This window comes from Notothenia rossii (genome assembly GCF_949606895.1).
Source record: "Notothenia rossii genome assembly, chromosome: 5".
NCBI lineage: Eukaryota > Metazoa > Chordata > Actinopteri > Perciformes > Nototheniidae > Notothenia > Notothenia rossii.
Window position 1 is genome coordinate 24,560,707 of NC_136903.1, and position 12,248 is coordinate 24,572,954.

The window sequence follows — 12,248 nt, forward strand, 5'->3', positions numbered from 1 at the left end:
AGTATCTCAAAATTGTAGATAAGTACAGTACTTGAGTACACTTCGTTACCTTACACCAATGACTTTTATTCATTTATCTTCGACTCGGGTTGATTGAGATCCTTCCATGCAAATATCCTGGCTTGACCTCTCGGTTGTCATCTGCAAAGAGGCTCACAGTGAGCGATGGTCAGGCAGAGAAAATGCAAACAGCCGACATGCGGCCGGCCGGCAGACGGACAGGCGGCTTCCTCCGTCCGAGTACAACTTCACAGTTCAGTGAGATGAAGGGAGATGCTTCAGGAAGACAAGCTGAGGGAGTGTATACGTCTCATCCCACAGAGCCGCGGAGAGGTGGCCTCTGAGCCGGGTGACAGATTACAGGTCACTCATGTTGCCACGGAGACTGCCGCAGCGGGCGGAGACGAATCACCCATCAGCGTTCTTCTGTAAACCATCAATCACCTCTGACTCCTCACTACAGACATGGACTCCCAGCCCACATACACACACATATTCACACACACACATTGGGAGAGGATACAGCACAAAATCTCACAGGGGATGAGTTCTGCTGACGAGTCAAACTCAAAAGTCTGTGAGAACACCGCCCCCTCTCACATCCTGCTCCGTGTCTATCAGGCTTCCTCTCTCGCACTCCCTCATATCACTTTGCCTGTCACTTCAGTGTCAGCCGTCTTTCTTGTCACCTGCTCCTCTCTCGCCTCTGCTCTGTTATTTTTATTTCTCTTCATCCCTGCGTACTCCAAGTCAATGCAGTTCATCTCCATCGCTCCGATCTTTGTCCACCGGAGCTATATCAGTCTCCTGTTTCTCACCGGGCATCTGGATGCCCTAGCACCACAAAGCAAGCAAATCACTGTTGACATTTTAAAAGGTACTGGATCAAATGGGCCACAGTGGGCCCGGGTACGCGGAAGCACCATTTGTCCAATAGCTTCACCATCCCGGTAGACATTATCATTCCTCTCTAGTCTGGCCGGTTAAGAGGACAGGTTAAATCATAGTGACAAGCAAAAGCCACAACCATAAGTCTAATCAGTCTGCTGATGCTTTGGACCGTGTCAATGATTTGTATTTGTCTGGGTGTGTTCTATGCGTATATCAAAAAAATAAAAAATGTTATTTGCGCTTTATCTCTCAAAGACACGTTACAGAGGTAAAAAAAAGAAATAAAAAAGATAAAAAGTTGAATTTAAATCGAGCTAATAAACCAACATTTAGCCCAAGGAGACAACATTAATCACATATTAAAAGCCAGTCTGAAACGTTGAGATAGGGTCAGTGTCTTAAAGGTCCCCTATTATACTATTTTTCATCAATATATTATAGTTCTCGGTTATACAAAACATGTCAAGTGTTTGGCTCCAAATACCAAACGGATCATTGTAGTATCCCATAATCCCCTCTGTTTCAGCCCTGTTTCAAAAGTGCTGATTCTCTGTCTTTTACTTTAGATGAAAATAAGGAGCCACTCCTCACGACCCTCTGCGAGATATTTGGTTAGGACTGTGGGAGGCGTGTGGTGCAGTGTGATGTGCGTTGGATCAGGGGGTCACAGCCAGGTTCAAACCCCACTGCAGTCAGCATGTCATTGTGTCACTGGGCAACACACTTCACCCCAAATTGCTCCTGTGGGGATTGTCCACAGTATTGAGTATGTAAGTCGCTTTGGATAAAAGCGTCTAACAAATGACATGTAATAATGTAATGTAGGACAGTGGTTCTCAACTGGTGGGTCGCGACCCGCGACCCAAACTTTTTTTTGAAGGCCCGATTTTCTAATGTTGTGCATGCAGTAGGCGTTGGACTGGAAGTACTGGAGACCATAAAAGTTTTTGAAAACGTCTTTCACGTACAGTAGTGATCATCTTCTCAATAAAACATCAATGCTGATGTTTTTTCGAATCTTCTGGCCAATCAGAATCAAGATTGTTGCCGGAAGTCCCCACAGAGAATAACTTTGCGGTAGAACTATTCTTTATACATCCATGGGTACAAATACAGATAAAAAGAACACATAATAAAGTACGACCCCCAGTTTGATGATTGACAGATCACAGAACAATGGGGGCTATCTACCCTACCCACAATCTGAAGTAATTCACTCAGACAAGTTCAGCTGTCAGAACAAAGTGAAAAACAAACAATGGCATACAATATTTATTTATTTTCTTCTCAGAGTGTACCAGAATGCGTAGTTTATATGTTAGTATTTCTAAAAATCTCCTGGGGGAGAATCCCCCCAGACCCCTCTGCTGGGGTTGGGTTTTCAGCATGTGTGCCTTTTTATGTTATACAGTTCAGCTTTGATACCATCATCTCATTAAACCTTATTTAAAAGCATTCTTTAGTTCTGTGAAGGGATACAGTATATGCACTGTACTTCACTTTAATTAATCGTGTATGCTGCAAAGCGTATATATATTACAGCACGATTTTTGTTGAATAGATTTGAGTGGTTCAACATTTCGGGTCGCGATTTATTGAAAAAGGAAAAAAGTGGGTCCTGAGGCCTGACCAGTTGAGAACCACTGCTCTAGGAGGAGATTCAGGTGATAAGGTGGCGGGGGTTACCTTGATTGGTTATTGGCCAAAAAAACGTTATGAAATCATAAAGTTTCCAAAATCTGATCAACTCTCTTTCAGAAAGGTTTTTATATAAATGGATCAGGACAAAAAGTTAGTGAATCTTTTTTCCTGAAACTTTCAGAATCTCTTTACACAGAGGGGACACATGTTGATGTATAAAAGTGGATTTTGCATAATAGGTGACCTTTAAAGGCCGGGAGGTCAGTGCAGTTTCCTATTTGTTGTGGGAGTGAGTTCCAGAAGGAGGGGGCAGCGATGGGCTCTGCCCCCCCCAGGTCCGGTGACTGGTTTGTGTTGGGAAAGATAGGAGGTTGGATTCAAATTTTTCTCCATTTTGCAGATACCGAACGTTTGTTTCCGAGGACGCTGGGCCCAATACTCTGGTCGCCACAGTTCTGGCCAAAGACCCAGATGGCGATGGTATAATCTACTCCATAACAGCAGGAAACGAGGAGGGAAACTTCGTCATTGACAGCCAGAAAGGTGATACTTCTTCATTTTCCGGCCGGGCCTCATACATTGCAGCTCTCACTGTAATTCTCACTCTTCCTGTCAAATCACACATTCATTTCCCGCTGATTATTTCCTGCTATTGGGTTGTGCAATGAACGCACTCGTCTTTCAAAGTTAATTTAAGGAAGAAATTTGAAAGTTGATTTGAATGTTAATTTCAATACGAATGACGTTTCGGGACATAAATATAAACGATGACATTATTCGGGACATTTCCACACTTTTTTTTGCGGGTACATAAAGGAATGTTTCGGATGTTTCAGAGCTTTTCTAACATTGGCGACTGCACAGTTTATCTTTTTTATTCACCCTTTGATCCGAAACCAGTTGCAATCACTGTGACATTTGTCACCCAACCCTTTCAATTCAATTTCACAACAACTGCTCTATCATAGCTCACAATCTCCAGGCTGCGCTCTGTCAACTGCTCTTTCTTTTGTGCCGTCTTTTTATATTCCTCTCCACCCTTTCTGTGTATCCTCAGAGCAAGAGAAATGCCAAAGCTGATATCCTCAGGGTGCGGGGGAAAAAACCACTATATGGTTTCCCACTTACTGTATATATTCGAAGAGTGCTGGCTCATTGAAATAGATGCTTTACCTCATGTCGCATTTGTAAACAAGGTTGACATTTAAGCTGGGAGAATTACCGTGTGTACATCCAACACTTCACTTAATTTTAATGTAGTGGTGCAGTGCTGTCAACGTCATGCATTGTCATTAGGAGCTACCCTTCTCTGCTCCCCGGGCTCATAGGGATCACAAGTAAATTGGGAGAGAGGGGAAGCCAGGCACTCGCATCTGTGTGTAACAGCACGCTGTGTTGTCTTTAATCAAGCGCATTGAAAGAGATTAATAGAAACACAACAAAAGAAATAAAATGTCCCTATGCTCTCGCTTCAATGAGTTTCCCCCACATCACAGGCTGCGTGTCGGTCCTGCAACCTGTGATGTTTTTGTATTACTGTTGACGAGGAAAGATGTTGACTCAGATGCTGCTTCTTTTTATCCCACCTTATATCTTGACTGTTACATGAAAGCAGACAGAGTGGAGGTGGGGCGGGGGGTAAAGGAACAGCTAATAGGCATATGCTGAGCCTGGTTAACTTCTAACCCGAGTCACTTAATACTTTATGTTTTCACTCAAGTGCGTGAGTTCGATGGGCATCTTTAGGGGAGAGCATACAATTATTAGATTAGAAATGTGACAAACTCACCACTGTGAAATTGGTTTTTGGATTTAGTCTGCATTTCGATTTGTTACCTTTCTGTGGACTTCTGAGGTGATTTTCCACAACTCGCTATCTACCCCTGGATTTCTGCAACAAAAACAGGCTGTGTGTTTTTATTGATAGCACATCCGTCACCATGCAAGGCCACAGTGGCAATAACATACTGCCCAATGACTAAAGGAATGGTTGTATGGCTATGTTATGAGGGACCCTGTTTTATACTGTGTAACTTAATGGACTTGCGTTCTTTGTAGGATTGATTCGTCTCCGCTCCATTCCCCTGCCCAAGCTTCAAGGCCTGGAGTACGTCTTGAATGTAACGGCCACAGATGACAATGCATCAGGCGGGTCACACGCTCTCTTCTCAAGCGCTCGAGTCATTGTGGGAGTTGATGATGTCAACAACAACAAACCTGTTTTTGGGGAGGTAAGGATATGTTTTTTTAACTGACACCCTCATACTTTTCAACCTGGGTCTTATTCTCAGAAATTCATGATGAGCATGATTTCAACAAAGAAATAAGACTTTCCCTTTTTATACATTTTCAGTTATTTTTAAGACGATATTTGAAATACTGCTGTTTTTTTCCTGTTGTGAGTATGTTCAGAAGATCAATACCACTCATGAAAATTGCCAGCAAGTTGCTTTGCTTAGCATAAATACTGGAAACAGTTGAAAACAGCTAGATCGGCTCTGTCGAAAAGTGATAAAATCCACCTATCAGCACCTCTAAATCTCAGTAATTAAACCTTTTGGAACAAGAACCAAGTTGTAAGTATCAAGTGACATACTACAACCTTCCAAAACAATACTTTACATATTTGATACTACTTAGTACAAAAGTACTTTGCAATAGTATGCTGCACATTGTTTTTTTGGTATATCCAGATTTGTTGGTTGTTTTTCTTAATTTTTATGTTACTTCTTTAACTGTGTTCATGTATGCACCATGTACACATAGACCAGTTCCTTGTATGTGTTTTTCTGCTTGGCAATAAACCTGTGTCGGATTCTGATCCATTGTGAGCTCAGGAAACATATTGTGTTACCTTTTAGAGCCAGGCTGGCTGTTTCTGTCTATTTTAAATCTTAGCACATCTAACCTTTTGTTTGCTCGATTTACAAATAAACCGTGTAGATATGACAGAAAGCAAATAGGAACATTTCTAAAATCTTGAACGTTTCTAAAGCCTTATTTTTGTTGTTGTTATTGTTGTTGTTGTTGTTGTTGTAGACATTGCTGTCAACCTGAATTCTTCTAAATAGCTGACAGTCAGTTGTTTTGCCTCAATTCAAACAATGTGCCTACACAATATTGTCTCCTCGCCTCTGCCTGTCTGGCTCATCCTCTCGGAGCACTTCAGTTGTTCCTCCGTTGATCACTCCTTCCTCCCTCTCCTCATCCCACTCCAGCTTTATTTTTTGCCAATGTATTCTCATTTCCCTGGCCTTCGTCTCTCTCGCTCTGTTTTCCCAGGAGTTCTGATTAGCCCGCACACCCACTCTATCTTTAGGCGCTCCATTGGGATTTCAATTAATTTATGAAAAAAAGTGCAATATCATCACAATAAACTATACCTGTTTAATTAACTTCCTCCTTAATTAGGAATGACTTGAACTTCAGCAGGAGGCATTCTCAGCGGAGGTTTTTTCTTTCTCGTGTGGGCTTGAAGTCTTGGCAACTTGATGTGTTTAAATATCAAGTAACGCCTCAGAACCATCTGTTCTAAAATGACCTTATGTTTGATATTATGTGATTTTTATGAACAGCTACCTTCAGGCCATACTGTGTGTGCCATCACGTCCTGTGAACCCTTTCATTATTCTCCGTACTCACATGCTTTGATCCGTCTCCCTCCCTCTGGTTCGCTCACGCTCCTCCTTGCCTATTGTTTTTCTTTTTTCATGGTCATCCTGTTGAAAGAGTAGCTAGCATCTATGTGTGAATTCAAAAAGAAAGTCTCCAGAGAGCTGCTCTTTATCTGGGGCATACGTTCATTAGGGGGAATGGATTGAATTCCTGGTTTAGACAAAGCTGTGCAATGTTGGCTCTTCAAAAGAAATCAACGCAAGTGTTGTTTGCCATTGATATTATTGTCCATCAATAACTCCCCATATTGTTTTCATGTGTGCGTAATGGTATTGACCTTCTATATAATGATTTATTTCCTTTGATCCCTCTTGTCTCTTTAATGTACTCTCACTACATAGTCTCACATATGATAAGTGTTCTTTGTATCTGTGTTCCTTTCACTTCTTTCTCTCCCCCTCTCTGTCTCTATCTCAGTGCCAGCAATATCGTGAGCAGGCTACAGTGCTAGAGAACCAGCCATCGGGGACTTTTGTGTTGCAAGTGCATGCGGCGGATGCAGATGAGGGAGCAAATGGAAAAGTCAAATATGGCTTAATGCACAGAGACAGCGCCATGCCTGCCTTCAGAATTCATCAAGACACAGGTAGAGCGGTCACGCATTGTCTGTGCTAAAATAGCTCTCAATTAGAGCCAAGAGTTACCTTAGAAAAGATAGAGCTGAGTTTTATCCAAATGACAACTCTAATTTAACCTTCAAGTAGAACTGTGATCTAACAGGACATGAAATGTGTATGCTTGGTATTCTCAAGAATGCCAAAATATCATCCTTATTCTGTTAATTTGGTCAAGATGGACGTGATGAAATTGACAACACATAACGAAGGAAAGATGTTTAGAAGTCTGAACACGTGTTATTCTGTCACTCATTTTTGTTTAATGGCTTCCCTATTTTTTGTATCTCTTGATTTAATAAGAAAACCACTGCACATAAAAAAGATTATTGACTTGTTCAGAAGAAAATGTGTACTTGTTTTCTTGAAGTATGGGTGGATGGTTAAATGGATAGATCTACGGTTGCAAGATGAAATGATGGATGGTTGAATGCATGCATTGATTGGTGGATTGGATAATTGCTGAATGGGTGGATGAATATACAAGACTTCATGTGTGTTTGTCTGCCGGGGGACCGGGTTTTTTCTTCTGTATTCACAGGAGTGATTGTGACAGCCAGGCGTTTCGACAGGGAGCGGCAGAGAGAGTATTCAATTACAGTAACGGCCACTGATTGGGCGGAGGAGCCGCTCATCGGAATTTGTCAGCTCACCATCCAAATAGTGGACCAGAATGATAACAGCCCCAAGTTTGAGAATTTGCGCTATGAGTGTAAGTGATCAAAATTATAGATGATGGTACAGCTGTAAAATAAAAATGAGTATAGTTAAGCAAGGCCGTTACTAGGTCCTTAAAGGAGTGATTCACCTTCACAATTTCTATACTGTATATCAATTTCCCCTCCAGTGTTACCTTTAAATCTTGAAGAATACTTCGTAATCTCCCATGCCTCATTTGAGGTGAAGTATTCCTTTAAAAAGAAAAAAAGGGTAAAAAGGGATGATGGAAAAGGGGCTCCTCTTCTACTTTAGTAATTACATTTAATTGAGGATGTGTTTTAGAGTGTGGCGGTAAATAGGCCTCTACATTTATACCATCCATTCGGCTGCTTAATGAGTATCTCAGTGTTAAAACTGGAAATAGACATAAAACATACCATGGCAATAACCCAAATTAGTTTTGCATAATAACGACGTCCATAACACCCCTCATGCAGGATCTTACCCTTCCCTGTGAGGTTTCTACCTATTTGTCCGGCAAACTGAGTGCACATGCATTATTTCTGTCGTCTGTAGACTTTCTGAAAGAAGACACTTTGGTCGGTACCAGTTTCCTTCGCGTGGCAGCTCACGATGATGACTTTGGAACTAATGCAGCTATCACTTACTCCATGTCCCTGGAGCTTCCTGAGTACCTGAGGGTCAACCCTGTCACTGGATGGGTCTTCGTTAATCAGCCCATCTCACAGGTCAGTCAGCAGTGTTCAGCAGGCTCTCTGTCAGCTAGCAAACACACACACACACACACACACACACACACACACACACACACACACACACACACACACACACACACACACACACACACACACACACACACACACACACACACACACACACACACACACACACACACACACACACACAGTCTCACATGTCTGGCCCTTGGCTCTGTGTCAATAAAGTTAATAAATAAGCCACCACTGCTTCTGTCTGCTACTCCCAATCTGGGGTGTGTACTCCCAGAGGTGCTGCATGTGGAATGACCATAAAAGACTACAGAGGGAGACTAATTTAGGCAAATAAATGAAACACATTTTTTGAGCTGCATGGGATTCCTGTGGATATATTTGATGACTGCACTTCTGTCCATTGCACTGATATTAAAAAGTATTCGTTAAATATGCATAAATCGGCAAAAGCTCCTAGAAGAAAATGACTATCTTAAAGTGTATGGCACAGGTTTTTAAGAAGCTAATTATTACAAAGTACGACCCGTTGTCCATCTTCAGTACTCTGGCTTTGATATACAGATTCGAAGCTATTTCATTTTAGTTTATCATCTGAGGTTTTAATAGGAAGACTGACAGCGTGCAGCAGCTTTAGACGACTCTTGTATTTCAAGGGAATTAACTGAAACGAATTGGCACCTTGAATATTATGCATTTGATCAAAGCACAAATACCTGAAAGGTCATTGTTTACCTCTGCCAAAGAGGTTATGTTTTCAGTTTGGTTTCTTTGTCAGCTTAGAAGGAAAAACTACTGGCTTGATTTTTATCAAAGGGTGTAGCATCGGCCAAGGAAGAGCTATTTGGAGGAGAATCATGGGCGAGGACATTAGTTATTTTAACATTGTGAGGCATTTGGCCTTGGCAGAAGTCTTTACCCAGCGAGTGCCCTTCCAGCTTTAAGTCGTATAAATTATTATTTCCAACATGAATACTAGCTATAACTATTAGCAGGTTGTCCTTGTCTAGTTGATGTTTGTCCACAAATACATGTACTGCAAGTGTTTTACCGAGTCAAAACTTCAGTGATGTAACCCATTTCTACGTTTTGATAGGTGTGTTGTCAACTTTGATGTTTGCTGTAGCCTATCAGCACTTTTCATCTTGTTTGTGTCTTCCACTTATTCAAATGTAGTTGTTCTTTGGCTAGAAACTTGATAAAGCACTATAGAACCGTTCAATATTTAACATGCTTTTTAGCGCAGTAGCGTTATAATCCTTTAGAAATCCTGCAGTGGACTTCATGCAAAATTAAAAATGTTAAGCCCAAAACCTTGCTCAACAAAGCTGTTGCATATTTAAACACAGTTTCAGAAGCTATTGGAATCATCCACCAATCCTTTCATTGTAAATTTGAACTAAGATTACAACTAAGATTGTAAAAGCACCTCATTAAATGTTAAATGTCTCAGTCAGATGCATTGTTCTATTTACATTTTTCGTTACAGTTTCTGATTAGAGTGAATACTTATAGGCTATATTTGCACACAACACTTCAAGTGTGCAGTATGGTTCCCCATTGACTTCAGTAGAACCTGAAGGAAACAGCATTAGACAACAGTGAGTCTTATTCCAGCACAGCCAGAGCCAGCCTCAACATACAGTACAGTACATCTCCGCAGAGAATGGTTGCTGTTACCACATTCAGAATATGTAATGGTTATGTTCTGGTTCAGATCTGACACTCTTCCTACAAATTGAATTTAAAACCTTGTTAGAATGTTACCACAAAGACAGTCATTCATTCATTTATTGTAAAAGCAGCAGCTGCTGAGTCCATGTTGGACCTCACAGATTACAATCTTTGTTCTCTGGTTTCAAGCTTTGAGAAAAGAGTTGTACTTGTTCACAAACACTAATTGGATTGTCCCAGGCATAGAAAATGGAATTCCTATACTTAAGTGAGATTTCCTTTTTATCAGAAGCCAACAAAAGAGTGGCTAGGCCAGGATTTCTATTGATATAATAATGCAGCTGATGGCTGAAATGTTGAATTTATTATTTGAGCAGTTTTTCATTAACAAAGTGGTGTGACTGTGACTTGCATTACCTTTTACTAGAAGAATGGAATTTCCTAGGGTGGCCATAAAGAGACCCCTGTTAGAGGTTCTTTTCTTCCCTGATGTGAGTCTAATGTGGATGTTACCCATTGTCCACTATAGATAAACAGAATGAAATACTCTAATGACCTGTTAAGGAAATGTGCTATCCCTGCATTGTCCACCTTGATGAAAAACAGTTCCTCGGTCAAATGTACCCCCTTATTTCCGTGGCAGTTCAATTATAGCACAATTACAAAAGTAGAGGAGCTTTTGTGCAACCTGAATTATAGCTTAATACATTTTGTGTAAGGCTCACACTGCTTCCTCTGTTGTTCTATTAACACCTAATTAAATGATTTCTTTTTTTAAATGGAGTTAATGCAAAGGCTGATCACTCTGAGTGTCTCAATAATTTTTACTGAAATTAGAGCTGTGTATAATTTGATAGTTGCTAATTAATTTTCCGTCGACAATGTGTTCATCAGTTTATCTTTTCAGCTCTAAATACCATGATAATCATTTTTAGTGACTGATTGTTACAGACAACCTACATCACGCGGGACATCATAGCTACAGACGGGGGGAATCGTAACACTTCTGTGGAGCTGGCGGTCACCATCACCGACGTGAAGAACCAGCCTCCACAGTGGGAGACGGACAGCTACAGCGTCGTCATTCCGGAAAATTCTGCAAGGGACACACATATAGTGGTACGTGTGGCTATTTTTTCATTTTCAGTCTTTATTTCGAACAGATTAAAAATGTGAAAAACAGAATACGGTATTGTTAAATACAATATTTATCCACATTCATGGTAACATTTGTATATATAAAAAAAAAAAAAAAAAAAGTCTTCATATTAATAATAATAATAAATCATATGTGTCCGAAAGGGAGTAGGAGGAAGCAAATGCTTATTCATTCCCACCCCTTACTTGATCAATGATTGTCCTTTAAATCATTATGCAAGTTATTCCTACATACATTTACATTTATACATACATATACAATCATTTCTCATCTTCAATCACCTTTCTTCATTCTCATATTTTTCCAAAAAAGTGTTTCTATACATCCTTTTAAACTGAATTATGCTTGTGCTATGATTGGAGGAACACTGTATATGAGCACATACTGTATGTTGTAGATTTGGCACCTCTATCCTCTATCTCTTTCCATCTTGAATCAGCTGAATGTTTGTTTGCTTACTCTCCTGGATTAGTGCACAGTGTTATTCAGACAGCGTGTTCTCTTTGTGCTCAACATACACCTTTGGTAGCTTGTCAGCATGCTGTAAAATCTGTAAACGTGTTTTAGTTTGATGTTTTAGAAGAAAGCTGACATTGGATCATATGTGCTAAGCAAGTTTTATGACTCCAGGCTTATTAAAACTATTCCAAACGTCTCCTTTGATGTGAGAAATAATATTGCTGTCAAACTGTACAGCACAAAATCCTCCTTTTCTGCCTAAGGTTTTCAAAAAGGGGATTCACTTCCAGATATGAGGTGATTTCAGGACTCTGAGAATATGTTTGACTCAGATAATTAATCACAAAACAATTGTAATATGTATTTGACAAGCCTTTGCTTCCCTCAGCTATAAACCATTAAAACAGTCTGTCCTAATTTGAATCAAGCCTGTCACTAGACAAATGATACCTGACGTACTGAAAACACAATTTGTATACCTTGAAAACATTTAAAATATACCCTTATTTGCTCTCTTGTCAACTCTTGAGTTGGATGATTGATACCACTCTCATGAGTGTTAATTATGAAACTAGAGCCTGTGGCTGGTTAGCTTGGCTCAGCATCAGGACTGGCTCTAACCAAGGTTTAAAAATACTACCACCAGGTGTAATTTTCAGAAATGAACATGTTTTGTCAGGTAGATGTCCCATTTGTGTTCACTAGGCTAAGCCAATCGCTTCTTAG

At 40.4% G+C, this 12,248-nt stretch overlaps 1 protein-coding gene across 1 annotated transcript in view; it reads left to right on the plus strand.

Annotated features, from left to right (window-relative positions):
- LOC307040942 (neural-cadherin-like) overlaps positions 1-12,248 on the plus strand; it is a gene marked incomplete at its 5' end in the record, with an annotated part of 110,639 nt that overhangs the window by 52,681 nt on the left and 45,710 nt on the right. Inside the window, 6 exons of the mRNA XM_079684173.1 lie at positions 2,933-3,075; positions 4,591-4,763; positions 6,625-6,793; positions 7,363-7,533; positions 8,058-8,230; positions 10,856-11,023. Of these exons, the coding sequence (XP_079540299.1) occupies positions 2,933-3,075; positions 4,591-4,763; positions 6,625-6,793; positions 7,363-7,533; positions 8,058-8,230; positions 10,856-11,023 (997 nt within the window). The remainder of the gene's footprint in view (positions 1-2,932; positions 3,076-4,590; positions 4,764-6,624; positions 6,794-7,362; positions 7,534-8,057; positions 8,231-10,855; positions 11,024-12,248) is intronic.